The sequence below is a fragment of the Solanum pennellii genome, chromosome 12, assembly GCF_001406875.1.
Source record: "Solanum pennellii chromosome 12, SPENNV200".
NCBI lineage: Eukaryota > Viridiplantae > Streptophyta > Magnoliopsida > Solanales > Solanaceae > Solanum > Solanum pennellii.
The window spans coordinates 3,855,499-3,872,857 of NC_028648.1; the positions used below are offsets into that span (position 1 = coordinate 3,855,499).

General features: G+C 29.0%; 2 protein-coding genes across 2 annotated transcripts; one reads left to right on the top strand and one right to left on the bottom strand.

The window, feature by feature from the left end:
- The first annotated feature begins 3,242 nt into the window (after positions 1 to 3,242).
- On the top strand, positions 3,243 to 6,986 carry LOC107005518. Its single transcript, XM_015204131.2, has 6 exons — positions 3,243 to 4,181; positions 4,258 to 4,478; positions 4,812 to 5,031; positions 5,648 to 5,733; positions 6,059 to 6,150; positions 6,231 to 6,986. Exons 1-6 carry the CDS (start codon positions 4,098 to 4,100, stop codon positions 6,470 to 6,472), a joined length of 945 nt encoding a protein of 314 aa, XP_015059617.1. The 5' UTR covers positions 3,243 to 4,097; the 3' UTR covers positions 6,473 to 6,986.
- Positions 6,987 to 10,101: 3,115 nt separating this feature from the next.
- LOC107006692 (protein EPIDERMAL PATTERNING FACTOR 1) lies at positions 10,102 to 11,552 on the bottom strand. The gene is made up of 2 exons (XM_015205209.1): positions 11,328 to 11,552; positions 10,102 to 10,496 (listed from the first exon to the last, which is right to left on the bottom strand). The coding sequence occupies exons 1-2, from the start codon at positions 11,431 to 11,433 to the stop codon at positions 10,291 to 10,293; spliced, it is 312 nt and encodes a 103-aa protein (XP_015060695.1). The 5' UTR covers positions 11,434 to 11,552; the 3' UTR covers positions 10,102 to 10,290.
- Between the last annotated feature and the right edge of the window lie 5,807 nt (positions 11,553 to 17,359).

Genomic DNA, 17,359 nt, shown 5'->3' on the forward strand with positions numbered 1-17,359 from the left:
ATTTAATTGCATATCTTTGGATTAATTTCTTCCACTATTTTCAGATAAGCATTGAAATATAACTTTAAAAAATGAGATAAATGTCAAAACACATCTAAACTATATTATTTTTTTGAGTTTTATACCTAAACTATTGGGAGTTGAGTTTCATACATAAACTATCACTTTTTAGTTTGAGAAACACACCTCTCTCTTTTATACCACTTTCATCATGGTGTGTGTAATATACTCTCTTTTATTATATAAAATTATTACATCACACTCCACATGGACAAAACAATAAATAAAAAAAATTATTAATATTGGTAGAAATTAAAAATTAAAAAACTATTATCCAAAAAAATAATATATTTTATAAAATAACATGTAAAATATGTTTCCAACCCCACTCCATCACTTCCTCTCACCGTCCTCACCCCGCCGGCCATGTTAGTTTTTTTTTTGTTTAAATTTATTTTATAAAAGCTTTTTTTTGCTTCATCTCCGCCCCTCCCCCCCTCTCAAATACTTCAGATATTATTTTAATTTTTTTAAATAATAATTCTGTCCACCTCACCTAATTCTCCGCTTCCAATTTTTTTCCTCATTTTGTGTTAGATATATACATATAGAAAATAATTTTTACTTCCCGCCGCAAGATCTTTTTTGTTTTTCATTTATTTATGTTCATAAACTAGTAGAAAAAAGTTCTAAAAATATATGTACGTACATATCTAACAAAAAATGAGAAAAATATAAAATAAAATAAAAATTAGAAGTAGAGGGTAATATAGGATGCGGTAGAATTTTTAACTTTTTAAAAATAAAATAAAAACAATTTTTTTTTTTGGGGGGGGGGAAAGGGGGGGAAGGTTACGTGGAGGAGGCGGTGGAGTGGGTAAAAAAATAATTTAAATTTTAATTTAAAAAAAATCATTTTTTAATGGATAGTAATACTTGAATCTTTAATTTTTAATTAATATTAATAGTTTATTATATAATTTTTGTCAATGTAGAATATTTTATTCATGTGGAATGTCATGTGTCAAGTTTTTTTCAAATAAAAGAGAGAATGCATTACACGCATCACTGAGGTGTGTTTCTCAAACTAAAAAATGTTACTTTAGGTATGAAACTCACACTCTTAATAGTTTAGGTATGAAACTCAAAAAAAGGATAGTCTTGCTGTGTTTTTGACTCATCTCTTAAAAAATTCAATACTTGTCATAATAAATATCTCGAATAAATAAGTATATGTCAAAATCAAACACTCCTTTTTAAAAATTTTGAAGTGCGTTTTTATCATATTAATTTATGCACGTTGCTAATTCATATTCACTACACTAAAAAAGAAAACTTTGCAAATAATTCTATTACTATTATTAATGAATATATTCAATCAAAAGAAAACTTCGCAAATAATTCTATTACTATTATTAATGAATATATTCAATCAAAAGAATTACTATTATTGATGAATATATCCAATCAAAAGAAAACTTTGCAAATAATTCTATTACTATTATTAATGAATATATTCAATCAAAAGAATTACTATTATTGATGAATATATCCAATCAAAAGAAAACTTTGCAAATAATTCTATTACTATTATTATTGAATATTCAATTAAGTAATTTTTTTTAGTAGAAAAGTCTAAAAAAAATTAATAATTAGTGTAGGGACATTAGCAAAATCTTCATGCTTTCTTAACTGCAAACCTATCACATCCTGCAACGCGGAGATTCGGTAGTATTTCCACCTCAAACTCGATCGTCCTATCAATTTGATTTTAATTTGATATGAAATTTTAAAAAAAATAATAAAAGACTTTTGAATTTCATTATTCTGACTATACTAGAGATTAGATATCGAATATCCTTCATTCTTAAAGTCTTAAATATATTATATGAAAAGTCAGAATTTAGAATTATCAAAAGATGAAAAGAGATAATTTCTTTTTTGAAACGTACTAAAAAATTAAATAAAACGAACAAATTAAAATGAAGATAGTAATAGATTAGTATGTTTTTACAATATATTTAGGGATTGATTGATACGAATTTCAAAAATATAGTGTTATTTATATCCGCATTTACCCCTAACTAAACGACCCCTAGGGATGATTGGGTTTCTTTAAAATGGTTTTTACGATAAAGAAAAAGCCCGACGAATGGAGGTGATCCTACTAATATACAAGAACAAATGTGATACTTAGAATTGTAATAATTATAGGGTTATCAAGTTGTTAATTCATATCACAAAAGTTTGAGAGAGAGCGATGGAGATGAGGATGAATGTGTCTATTTTATAGAATCAGTTCGGATTCATGTCAAAGCACTACTATGGAGAAGTCATTCAACCCGTAAAGGAGACTTGTGGAACAGTATAGGAAGAAGGTTCTACGGAGATCGATGCTAATAATAGGCTAGAGATGTGCCTATGGAATACATTAGGACGCTCAAGGACATGTATGATGGAGCCCTCAACTAAGATCAGGATGAAGATAGTGAGAGCAGACTCGAATTACTTCCCAGTGATGGAGTTGCACTAGGGGTCTACTCTTAGTCCATTTTTATTTGCCTCGCTAATGTATATTTAACACGACAAATAAGGTGAGGTTTCATAATGTAGGTTATTTGCGGATGACATATTTTTGATTAATGAGACTCGACGAAATTAATGAGAGGTTTGATAATGATTCCCGAAGTCTATGTAATTCAAGTTGAATAGGACCAAGACAGAGTACATGTGAAGCAATTTAAGTGACATAAACATATGAGAAAAAGTTTCAAAGTAACTTGAGTGTATTACTCAAGAAAATGGGGAAACTAATAGAGATGTCATTCACTTATTGGTGCATGGTGAATGAAGTAGAGGATCACATCTAGAGTCTTGTAAGATTAGAAAGTGTCACTAACATTTAAAAGTTAATTTTTACAGGGTAATAGTTAGACCAATTATATTATATGGACGAAAAGATTGCATAAACGAATCAAGTGTCTATATGAAACAACCCTTCTACATCTAAAATAAGTTTATGACATGCATAAATTCTATTCTTATAGACTTCACTTTGTGTCGGTATTGATATTGGAGTACACTATTCATTGGTATTGGAGTACACTATTCATTCGATAGGTAAAATAGATATTATTTTCCGAATTCAAATGCTCAAAGAAGTTAAAGTAATTTTGCTTAGAAGCGTTTTTCTCTTTAATAAACCTTATCTAACGTGAATTTGAAATAAGACCTTTTATCGTGAATTTAGATTAATTGGACCCTTCAAAGTTCAAACAGACAACAAACACGAATCGAGAAAAAAAAAGAAAAAGAGCTAAATATTAATATCTTCTATCCTCGTGCCTTAATTATAGCCCCGCCACTCCCTCCCTCCCTCTGTCTTGTGTGTCTCTATCCACATTCTCAGCCTCTTCAACAGCTTACAAAAAATCTAGTGATCGATCATATCAATTATCAAACAACACAAATAATGGTTTTTTCCCTTTAAAGTCGATTCCTTTTCATGGAATTCTGTTGTGTTTAGCTCTTTCTTGACGTGACACTAACTTCTTCTCTCTCAAAAAGTCCAAACTTTTTCTCATAGTTTTCTTGATTCTTCATCTTTCTTAACCCCCCCCCACCCCCAACCCACAACAACCCCTCTTCCTGCGGGAAACACGGGTATTTTTTTTTTGAATTTTTTGGTTAAGGGGTGTGTCATTTTCCAAAAATGAACACATTTGTGTTGAAAAGTTTGTAGCTTTATTGAATTCAAAGAAGGGTCTTTGGTTTTCTTGAGTTTTTGAGTTTTGGGGGTTTGAAATTTTTGGCTTGTTTGTGTTCTTGATTGAGGGGTTATTTTAGAAAAAAGAGATCTGTTTCCTTTTATTTCTTTTTTAAAAGTTTTCTTGTTAGGTAAAAGGGTAATAAAATCCTGTTATTGTCTCTTCCCCTCTCTACATTTCCCTTTTTCTTCTGTTTTGTGTTTGTTTTTCTTTGTGGGGTATCCTTTTTTTTTATCATCATATAGTTAGAAAGAGAGAGAGAAGCAATCAGTTTCATTTCTCTTTCTCTCTTGCTCTCTTTGTGTTTGTTCATTTTCCCCTTTGAAAACAATGGAGAAAGGCTCAATGCAATCAAATCTTGAGTCTTTTTTGGATTCTACAACACCATTAGTTGCCTCACAGTTCCTTGCCAAGGTTTGATTTTTTTTTACCCCCTTTTCAATGAATGATCATTTTTGTAATTTTGTATGATGTGATTGTTTATTTGCAGAGTGAAATTAGAAACCTTAATAAGCTTTGGCATCCTAAAGAAAGAGAGGAAATTGAATACTTCACATTGTCTGATCTTTGGAATTGTTTTGATGAATGGAGTGCTTATGGTGCTGGAGTTCCAATCAGATTAGATTCTGGTGAAACTTTAGTTCAATATTATGTGCCTTATCTTTCAGCAATTCAAATTTTCACCAGCAGTTCATCTGTAAGCATTTTAAGGTACCATTTTGTATGTTACATTGATATGTTGTTTACTTTTTAAAATTTCACATTATTTCGTTGTTGTTACTGCTGTTTAAGCTCTTCGATAGTGGAAACAACCTCTCTATCTCTACGAGTTAGGGGTGAGGTTTGTGTCTACTCTAACCTCTCTAGACCCCACTGGCTATGTTGTATGTCAAACTAATTGGGATCTTTTCTTTACTTGAAAAGTTCTAATTTTTGTAACTGATAAGTATAATTCTTGTGCAACAACTTTTGGATAGTCAAAGTTTGTGATGATGGTCCTTTTTCTTTAAGTTAAACTGGTGAAATCTTAATAATTTGTTATAGGGAGGAGACTGAGTCTGCGTGGGAAATGAGGGATTCTTGCAGTGATTCATTCAGTGAAGAGAGTGAGAGTGAAAAGCTTTCGAGATCGGATGGGGGTTCATCGGAGGAAGGTTTATTTGAGCAAGATAATCAGTTGCAAATGAATAATAGATTGGGTTACCTTTATTATCAATACTTTGAAAGATCTTCTCCATATGGAAGAGTACCTCTGGTGGATAAGGTATCTTGTTTGTTCAAATTTATGTCATTCTTTTCTACTAGTAAAAACTTTTTTGGGATTGTTGAATATAACATTGATTCCGCTAATTCATATTCCTCTGCTTCCAGACAATTTCTTTAACCCAAAATTTGTGGTATTAGCGAGTAATTCATGTATGATAGAAGTATAAAGCTTAGTTGTATTCTTTCCAACTTGTGCTTTTACTTCCAGTTTCCGCTATTTTCTTGTTTCTTCTTTGAGCCCTTGTATTATTCCTAACATGATTTCTGATAGAATGAAAGAATGGTAATGGTTAACCGTTAATGACAGGATTCTACAAATGATCACTCCTTTTTTTGCATTTCTTATCTATTACTACTATTGCCATTTGATGGTATAAATAACGTATCATTGATTCAATTCTGTCTGATATTATAGTAGTTACTTACTTTTCCCTCTTTATGTATGCGCCTCTGGTATCATTAGCATTTATTCTTCCTTTCTGCATTAGAATTATCCAATGCTTTCTTACTAGAACAGATTATACTATTCCGAGCAATATAATTTGAATTTCTTAAGAATATGATGCATTATTTTGTAAGTTTTATGTGACTCTAACTATTCATTTTGCTTTCAGATTAGTAGCTTAGCTGAAAGACACCCCGGATTAATGTCATTGAGAAGCGTAGATCTTTCACCAGCTAGTTGGATGTCAGTTGCTTGGTAAAATTACTCTCTCTCTCTCCCTCTCTCTTACGATCATGGAAGTGATGATTATTCGGGTGCTTTTAAATGTATAAAAACTTTCCCGATCAATGTTCTTGTATTTGGTGCCATTATTATACTTTCACCTTCTTGGTGTTTGAGGGGATCTTGTTTTCCATGTGATGGATCTTAATTGATCGTATCATTTATGTCGATGCTTTAGTTTCTTATTTGTTATAGCTTCTTTATTTGCAACCAGAAAATAACGAAAGATGGAATCAACGAAAGATGGAATCAACGAAAGATGGAATCACTAATAACTCTATTGATATGAAAATTACAGGTACCCGATATATCACATTCCCATGGGAAGAACCATTAAGGACTTGTCGACATGCTTTCTCACATTCCACACCCTTTCTTCTTCTTTTCAAGGTACTAATCGTTTTTTCGCCAATGTTACTTGATCGATAATATGCAGAAGATTCTTACCCTATATCACTGGGATTATGCAGATATGGACCTTGAAGATAACACAGAGAAAGGTATTAGGAAACGTAACGAAGGGGAAGCAATCCCACTTCCACCTTTCGGTTTGGGAACTTACAAGATGCAGGGTAATGTTTGGATTTCAGACAGAAGTGGGAGGGACCAAGAGAGGATGGTGTCACTATTAAGCGTGGCCGACTCTTGGCTAAAGCAATTAGGGGTCCAGCACCATGACTTTAACTACTTCTTGGGCATTCGTCATGGCTAAAAACTCCAATGATGACATACTCTTTATACCCCTCCAATAGACCGATACTGGAGTTGCCCTTTCTTGGCACTGAGGTCATGTCTTTTTTTAAGCTCGGAAGCATGAATATCCTCGAAAGAGGATCATAGTAATGTCTTCGTTGCAAAAGCGTTAGGCTTTTTTTTTTTTTTTCGTGATCCCCTCACCTTGATTACCAAAAGGAGGTATGTAGTAATGCAGTCTCTTAAACACCAGACCTATGTGATTTCTTATGTATAGGGATTAGCTTAGTTTTGAAGGGATAAATTTTGAGGTGAAGTGAGAGATTAGCGTGGACGCGTCGTATAACTGTGGATGAATGATCATAAAATGACTATTATTAAGACCTTCATATTGTGAGCAGTTCTTGCAAGCTTCTGCAAAAAAAAAGCTCCTTATATTGTATGATTTTGTACAAGTTCAACTCTTTTTTTTGTACATTTCATGTAAATGTCTTTAGATATTACATTCCATTTAAAAGTGGAGAAACAGCTAATATGATGTAATGTTTATAAGCAATTTTTTGAACTCCTCTTCCCACCAAACTAGAATTGTTTCATATATTAAGGTGATAAAAATTAGCTTATACCTAACCTTTTGGTGAATAGGATTCAATTGAACCATCTAGCCATAAGTTAGCTCCGCCACTTATTTAACGTCATGATAAATAGAGTTATATTTTCATATTTGTGTAAATTAATCTAAAATAATCGAGATGTATCTAAACCGTTAACACCGCGTTATCTCAAAAAAGTACATGTGTTGATGATGATGACTTGAGTAATGGACTAATGTTAGTGGATGATGTTGACTTACTTGGTTGATTGCTTTTGCATTTCACATGAAGTCTAAAAATATGAGGACATATGGGTCCATTTTTGTTGAATAAACAGCCAATGATTCTTATGTAGTTGGGAGTTCACACAGTATCACATCATATTCACAGCTAAAAAACTCATGAATTATACTAGTTATCGAAAATTTTTATAGCTAAACGATAAAATTTATTACTAATTTTATATAGTAATGAATTAGCCATGAATTATCGAAAGAAATTATTTGCTATGGAATAATTCAGTGCCGGATTGATGATAAAAAAAAGATATGACTTCACCAAATTATTGTGACAAAGAACATAGTATTCGGGGTAAAACTTATCCGCACCGAGTGTTTACACCAAATCGATATACGCATACCATGTGTTTAGATTTATAGTTCATTTTACTTGATCATAATTAATTAACATGTGTTTTACTTCATTAGATCACATAATAATGAATTTATTTTCTTAATTATATATTTCATATTTGAACTATATATGTTAGTGTATATAATTGTGTTTATCAAGATGCATTTTATTTTTAACGTACAACTTCGCTTGACATAAATTTAAATTTAATCGAGTTCCAACTTAAATACGGAAAAGCACAACCACTAACTATAGAAAACCAAGAGTACAATCACTAACCATAAAAAACCACTCAAACCAATGTTTAATAGCGAAGTCGGATTCAGGATTTTTATTAAGGGATTAAAAAAAATAAAGTATAGTGTCTAAGATTTAGACTTGAAAACTCAACGTGAATTTTGAATTCCCTAAATCACAGTAAATAAACAAAATACCTTATACATATAATATAACTTTTTATTGATTAAACTCGAATAAACACCCTCGCTTCCTCCTAGATCCGCACCCACAACTTACATCAAATAACTCTTAGATACACATGGAACATTTTGGTTTCTTGCAAGTAAATAATCAAGTCTATAGGCATGCTTACATTTGTTGTATTCCACTTGTTCTAGTTCATTTCTTACCTAAAGAGCCACTATTGATGATGAACACTTTTATATTGTAGTGGATGAAATTGACTTAGTTGTTTGATGTTTCTTTTTTCCTAATTGAAAATGCCAAAAAAATTATTTGAGTACATATGATTTCACTAAATTATTGAGACAAAGAACATAACATTAACCTCTAAAGTATTACCACTAACCATAATAAATATTCGAGAGCAATCGCATCGACAAATAACTGAGAAGAGAGGGTTGTTCAAATAGTATACGTCCTCCACCAACAACGTTGCGATCGTAGATTCTTTGAACCTTGCTCCAATTCAATTTTTAGACCATGTAACAACTAACATGTATGCACGATAAATAAATTGTGTGATCCACTATGGGAATCAAATTAGATGCACTACTAAACGTGTTATGCTTAGAGGAAGACAGTTGATCATGTATTTTGTTGAGATAATCGATAGAGCCTAGCTTATCGAAAAAATAACTATATAATCGATAGAGCCTATCGAAAATAAAATTAGTTTTTAAAAAGAAAATTGATAGAAGTCCTTGGTAAATTTTACATAAACATGGGCAGAAACTATGAAGTATGAAATTTGGCTGAGACAATTTCGAGAATCACTATAATAAAAATAATTTTTAGCGGCAATAAATACTGACATTAACAAAGAGTGCAAAAGTCTTTATCAGCATTAGTTAAGTGTTATTAGAATCTATGTCGCTAAAGATTTTAGGGACCTATACAAGAAATATTAATTGTCACTTAAAATATATATTTAGCAACAAATAAAAATTAATTACTGCTATGATCATTTTTGATATAGTAAATAATCATTGTCCTATTTGGTTTACAATTTCTTAAATTGGTACAAAGTTTTAATCTTTTGACATATAACCTTTTATGCTTTAGGCAAGAAAATAGACTTGGAGAGATAGAAGAGAGAGGCGAACGAGTTATATCTCAATAATTGAGATATACAAATCTCATATATACGAACACATAATCTCCTCACTCTCTTTCTCTTTCGATTTCACACAAATACACATATTAGCTTTGAAACTGAAACATATATAGATACAAATATATACGATGTATCACCCCTTAATAAATGCATAGATATACAATCCGTATCAATTGTTTTGTGATACATAAATGAAAAAAAATTGTATATAGTGACAAACTAATAATTTAAATTAAATGCTATAAAAACACTTTGATTTAATTGAGTCCTGTAGCAAAGTATTTGTCAGTCACCTCTCTCCCTCAAACTATCGCTCTTCACTCTCCCTCTCTCGCTCGCTCGTCTCTCTCGTTTTATACAATCAGAAATGTATAAATTGCGTTTCTGTTATTATAAAACGAGAGAAAATTGTATATACACATGCAAATACATATATCTATTCGTTCTATACACTTATAATTATACAATATAAATATTCCCCTGTCCAGTTCTCTTTTGTCTTTCTCTCTTTCTAGCTTTATATAAACACATATTATACAAAATACAATGTATAGTTTATATTTGTATAAAGCGAGAGAGAGAGAGCGAAATTTGATACGTTAAGTTAATCACATAAAATATGTCTCCTCCTTTTAATTGTTCATGATGTACACATCAATTGGAACAAACTTGAGATTTTACGACTTATTAAGTAATTAACTTATTTATGCAACATGTACTTGAGAATACATATATATTGTGGAGATCGCTTTTCCAAGATTCCGTATTAGAAATATTTTATCACATATTTAGATGTTTAATCAGAACTAATGAAATTTACAAACAGATTATCGATGTATCTTGCGATTAAAAAAATGAAACAAAGAACTCTCATTGAATACATATGAGAAATGATCCTACAAATTAGACCCTACACTAGGGAACTAAAGGATATTAAGAAGTACTATATGTTACATATATGATATTAGTTGGAAAATTGATAACATAACTAACATATAGTTTTTTTTTTTTTAAAAAAAACTAATGGTTAATTAATTAAGGTACAGGGTATGATTTGTTATGACACATACATTTGTAAGCAACAGGACAAGTCTCAGCTTCTTCTAATGATGAACAAACAAAACTAACCATCACTAATCTACAAGGTTTACATGATCCACATGCATGAGAACAATCTGGTAATCTTGATCCTGCTACTTGCAATGTATATGCTCTTTTTCCCATCACCATATGTCTTTCATCTAAAAAAAATAAAAATAAAAATGAGCATCATTAGCACAAAGTTTATGTGGTAATTAAGAGAAAGCAAGAATATTACGATAACAATAATATATTAAGTGTGATCACATAAATAGAAATCGTAAAGTATGAAAAGGATAGAGTGTAGGTCGACTTTATTAGTCATTTTTAATTATGGACATAGTAGTTTTATACTAAAATATTTGAAGACCGGTAAATGTCTTACTTATAAAGGTTGAGTAAAAATCTTAAAAACAAACTCTCTATTCACCTTAAAAGATATTTGTCACGTTTCGTGTTTTTTTATATAATTAAACTATATGAACTCTGATTAATATTTAAAGATGTACTACTATTTTTTTAGAATTATATTAATATGAGAAAAATTGTTAACTTATAGTAGTTTGTATGAGAAGAATTGAATTTTATTTTATGGGGCACCAATTTGATGAAAACAAAGATTTATGATTTGTGGTTTTAAACGTGTCATAATATTTGTATGACTATAAAAAAATTTCATTCAAGGTAAAATGAAAGTTTAACATTTTAATTCTTTGCAAGCATAAAAAGATAACATTTTGTTTTCAATAAACTACCAAAGAAAAACGTATCATGTAAAATAAAATACATATTTGAATGAAAAAGTAATTATTCATCAATGAAGTTTATAAAATTGTCTGTTGATAAAGAAAACTAAAGAGTTGATTCTTCAAATATTCACTCAACTAATAAGTAGCTATTATATATAAAAAAAATATTACGACTTTTTGAAATAATAACTATCAGTTCAGTAATCGAGAAATAAAAAGTTAAAAGAAAGAAGTTGATCATACATGAGTTAATCTTGGGAATTTGCCTTGCATTCATGACAATTGGAAGGAAAACAAGAAAAACAATGATCATAATTGCAATATACTTGAAACTCCTCATTGTATACATCCTTAATTTGTTTTTGTTTTTTTTCTTCTTCTTAAGCTCTTTGATCACCTAATTTATTGTTTGATATTATAATGTTTTGTTGAAGGAAAAAAGAAAGAAATGAATGGATATTTAAAAGAGGTGAGAATTGAATCAAGTCACAGGCAAGAGTGAGAGATGATATAACAATAAGCTAGGTCACATGAAATAGGCACATTTACACTCATAGGGCTTGAGAACCCTGTGAATCACACTTTGACACACTTTCATTTTTCGTTCCGTGCATTGACAATATAAAAAATATTTTATTTTACGTCAATTATGTCACTTAGCTTGTACTGATAATGCTATATCAAAAACTATCTTTAACGGTAATAGCTTATTGTCGCTAAATATATATTTTTAGCGCCAAATAGAACTCTTTGTAAATGTCTTTAAAGTCAATAGTGACACTGAATCCAATGAAAATTAACTAATGTCGATAAATTTTTTTACACTTTTTATTAATATATATTTATTGCCGCCAAAAGGATATATTCTAAGAGATATCTATTTTCTCAATCGGATCACTAATAACATAATTTAGAAGATTTTTCGACTAAATTAAATTATAGTAATTGATAGTGTAATGAATTTCTTACATTATGAACGTAATTTAATATGTTATGAGCTTATTAATTCCACTTGATTACCCGGACAGTGCTTCTATTAAACAAATATAGTTGTAATTATATTTTAAATGATTTGATCGTACAAATATCATGCGATTAATTCATATCTTTTCAATTAATTCTAAGGGAAAAATGAGAAATATTAATTAATATTATCTTAATTTTATAATTAATTAGACAAAGAGAATATTTCTTAATTTTTTTTTTGTGAAGTATGGTGATTAATTTATGGTACAAAGATTTACTATGACAAAGAAAAATGTTGTTTTAACGTGAAAATTTGAATGGTGAATTGAAGTAGGTTTGTCAATTTTCATGGACCAGCTTTAAATGAAGAAAGCATATATTATAATAAATATTATATTGGTAAAAATTATGGTAACATGATCTCAAAGATGAAAAGTAAATATAGTAAATTTATGAGCTTAGTGTACTCAAATGTGACTGCTATAAATGTTATTTTTACTCACACAAAATTAAAGAAAAACTCCAAAATGTGATTTCTATTGCATGTGATGTATTTATTACTTTTATTAAATATTAGAGTATTCTTTTATGATTACTTAAATTGATAAAATGTTCATACCCCATGTGAATATTTTCACATGTTTTAACAAGTTAATTGAATTGCTTTGACACATCAAACTGAGGTTCTATATTTATCTATTAAACGATAATTTGGAGTTTTTTTTTTTTTTATATATTTATATATATTTTCGTTTTATATGTGTTGTTCACTTGATTATATATAAATATTTACTTGATCTTTTAGAAAAAAATATTACTATCTTTTATTCACTTTTAATTGTTTTGAGAGTCCAAATAAGTTAATAAGTTTGAAAAAGTTTCTTTCAGAGAAGTAGGTAAATGGTAAATTATTTTAACTTCTTTTCTTATTTAAGATTTTTTAAAAAAGCATGTAAAAGATATAAATTGTAGAATATATTTATCATCTGAATGGATATAATTAAACAAATATGTTTTATATGAGAAGCTATGTACACTTACTAAGTGCACATATAAAATGTATTTCACTATTATTATGTATACATGAATACAATATATTCTGCTAAGTTTTCAAAATCAAAATACTTTTACAGTTTTATAATGAAATAAAATCTCATTATTTTTCATAAATATAGATGCAAATAACGTTATTAACAAAAAATTCTCTTTTAACAACACCACAAAATTGAAAATTCAATCCAATTAAATATGGGCAACTTTCACATATAGCAAATAAAAAATTTATATTTGTATGTTATAGCAAAGTTTGCATAATGCGCTCCATAGCAAACATAGAAACTGTATAATTCGCTATACATATACAGTTGAAGCAAATTGTATAAAACGAAGTGTATAATACAAGAAAGAGAAAGACACTTGGGCAGATAACTGTATAAAAACGAAGTGCATAAAACGAATTGTATTATTATAAGTGTATAGAACGATTATATACAATTTGAATTTGTATAAAATGAGAAAGAGAGAAAGACAAAAGAGACTTGACAAGGAATATACAATTGAATCGAATTGTATAAAACGAGAAAGAGAGAAATTAGATACAATTTGAAAATTGTATAAAACGAGAAAGAGATAAAGGCAAAAGAAACTGGGCAGGTGAGTATTTTTATTGTATAATTATAAGTGTATAGGACGAAAATATATGTACTTGCATGTGTATATACAATTTTCTCACGCTTTATACAAACAGAAACGCAATTTATACATTTCGCTTCTGTTTGTATAAGTGAGAAAGGCGAGGGTGGCGAGCGAGATTTGGGAGAGCGGCGAGCGAGATCTGGGAGAGGGGAGAGAGGGGAACAAAAATATATGTATTTATACAATTTTTTCTGCTTTATACAATTAGAAACAATTTTTATACACTTGTGTTTGTATAAAAAGTGAGGAAGCGAGCGAGAGATTGGAGGAGAGTGGCGAGCGAGATATTTGGGAGAGAGGCGCCTGACAATTTTTTGCAAACGTTTGCTATAGAGCACAATTAAATCAAACCCTAGCTACTCCATTTATTTTAGGTTATTAGTTTGCTATTATATATAATTCCCATTAAATAGGTTGTTTTTTCTTTTCTTTTCTTTTTAATTTCATATTGGGCTTCATGGTGATGGAGAAGCCCAATCTATATATAATGGGCCGTAATATTTGGTTGATGTTCAGTGTATACACTTATTATTCACTTTCAAAAATATTAAAACACGTGCTTAAATTCTTCCAAAACTATGCTATGATTTAGTTTATATATTATTTTGGGATAATTCATAAGTACCCCCGTCCGAAATCCCAGAGACACTTATACTATACTAAGGTCCTATAAACCCCTGAACATATTTTATAAATAATTTTCTACCCCTTTTTGGCCTATGCAGTATTAGTTTGAAAAAAAATGTCAACACGCGCTGGTCCCACAAAATAGTGCCACGTGGACAAAAAAGAGATAGAAAATTATTTACAAAATAAATTCAGGGGGCAATAGGACCTTAGTATAATAGTGACTCTGAAATTTCGGACATAGATTAAAGGAGTACTTGTGCATTTTTCCTATTATTTTTCTTACTATATTGTATATTAAGCAAAATTTTATTATTCTAGTGGAATAAAAATAATTTGTCCGATGGTCATTTCTGAAAACATAAATTCAATGTTTTAGGATTTAATTAATTACATCGATCCATTAGTCTCAACTTCTAGATATATTAAATGTTTTAGTTAAATAAATTGCTTCATTTTACAATATCTTAATATATTTTAGAATATAGTATAGTCTTGTTTCTTCACTTATGGAATGTCAACGAGATTTAGTTAAATAGCGACCCTATCGATGATTCTTATGATAAATTAATATTGATGACATACATGACTAGGACCAAAACACTTTTTAACTCGGTAGCTGATAATTATATTCTTATTAGAATTCTATGGAATTTTATAATTTTTTTTTATTGATTTAATCAAAAAATATATATAAAAACAGCCAATGAACATTATAAACAAGGAAAAAAACCATATATTGTCAGACTATTATCTTGTTGTTATAATACTAAACAAGTATATCCCTTCGTTTACAATTTCGTCCAAATTAACCAAAATTATTCAGTTTCTATCAAAATTAGTTATTACGAATAAATTTTTAATTAAATCCGACCAACAACCATCAAATATTTCATACTAATATTTCTTTTTAACAAACAAATTCCCCAATGTAACATTTGATTTTAAGATGACCATATGAAAACAAAAAAAAGCCTCCATATGTAGTCAAATATTTTGTGCTTGAAAGAAGTTTCTTCTTTATTTCTTTTCTTATTTATTAAGTATTACTTAGAACCCATTCTTTATATTGACTTATATGAAGTGAAAACAATTGACATTAATTACACTTTTTTTTAAATTCTAACTAATCCAATAAATGTTTTGAATATGACCTTCTTGACTTTGACTACCAATTTTAATATTGCAATGCTATATCAACATAATAACAAAAATGATCCATTATATTTGAGTGTGTGTTAATTTTTTTAAAAAAATATTGAATAGTTTTAATCTTTTAAGTTTATCAAAGATGCTAAAAATCATATGTTCGAATAGACAGTCAAGAAGTTTGACTTTTCTAATTTAGATTATATCATACTAATTAGGATGGAATAACAATTAAAGTTTGATAAATATTTTTTAGAAGATCAAAACTACTCATTATTTTGTAAATTTAAAGGGCCAAAATTTATTCAAGTGATACTTATATGGGCTATTTTGAACCTACTTTTAAAGATAATGTATCATTTTGTCATTTTCTTATACTAAAATCATTTAATTTTTTCAAACAACCAAGCCGCCTACCTAGACTAAAAATTGGCAAGTAGAGTCAAATAAACACATTTAAAATATCATCAATAATTTAACTAAATAAATACACAATCCATCAAAGACCAATTGCTTTATATATAATTATATTCATAGCTAAAACTATACTCTACCACCAAAATCTCTCCATATACCAAATATTTTCCAAAGTTTAAAAAGCAGAACAAACGTGGAATCAGAGCACTAGCTATGACAAGTCTGGTACGAAACACCCCGTTAAGTTTTAGCAGACGGGTGGATCGATACGAGCCGTTGGATCAACCACAAAGCATGGAAGGTTCGATGCAAAATGATGAAGATCGTAGTCATAGTGTTCGAAGAAGAATTATGAAATTAAAAAGGAGTGTAAAACAAAGAAGTAGTCCAATTATGTTGAGTTCAATTAGTTATAGAAGGGAAAGGGCAAGAAAAAGAAATATATTTTTGCAAAGCTATAAATTGGAATCTTCAAATAATTTAAGGAAAAAGAAATTGAAGAAAATTGTTTTAAAAGTTAAATGTGCTATGATTTCTATTTTTTCTTTTATGAGGGCTCATACTATAAAATCTTGTACTAATTCTAGTTCTGGTATTGGTGGTGTTTCTCCTTCTAGAGTCATAAAATGTTGTTGATTTTTTTTTATTTTTTTTATAATTGTTTATTGGAATTAATAGCATATCTTCATATGTAATAGAACATTTATTTGTGTTAAAAGATATATTATTTGTGAATGATGGATGAATGAAAATTTTGAGGCAAACAAACATCCAATGTTGTTCAAAAATTTTAATAGTTCAGCTAGTTGATTACTTAAATTTTTATTTTGTTGGTGAGAAATTAATTTTTAATCCTTAATTTTTTTAAAAAAAGATAAAATCCATTTAATACATGTTTCATAGTTATTGTTCTAGATATATAGGAAAGAAAAAAGTGAGAGAAGTTTGATTTCATCTTTGGCTCTATTTTCCATTCCCCTTTTCTCTTCTCATTCTTTAATTTAGGAAAATTCATGTCTTGACAATTTAAAGCTATAAATTAAAGATTTAAACAATATAAATTTTCAGATTAATTGTGACATTTATGATGGAGAATAGACTAATAAGATATTGAAGGTAAATATTCGTATTTATTATTATCACTCATAGATATAAAAATATAGCGATAATTATATTAATTACCACCAAATAACCGTCACAAAATTTGTGATGAAAGCTAATGGTGTCATATTATAGAGCATAACAACAATAAGTTGTTATGTGTAATTCTATAAATAGAATCATTCAATGAAGAAAATATATGTATATATATAAATCTTATTTTTATTTTAGACGAAAAAATTATTTTCGATAAATTCTTGATTCGAAAGTATCAAAAGGGAATCAAATTGTGTTGGGAGAATATAATTAAGGAATAATTA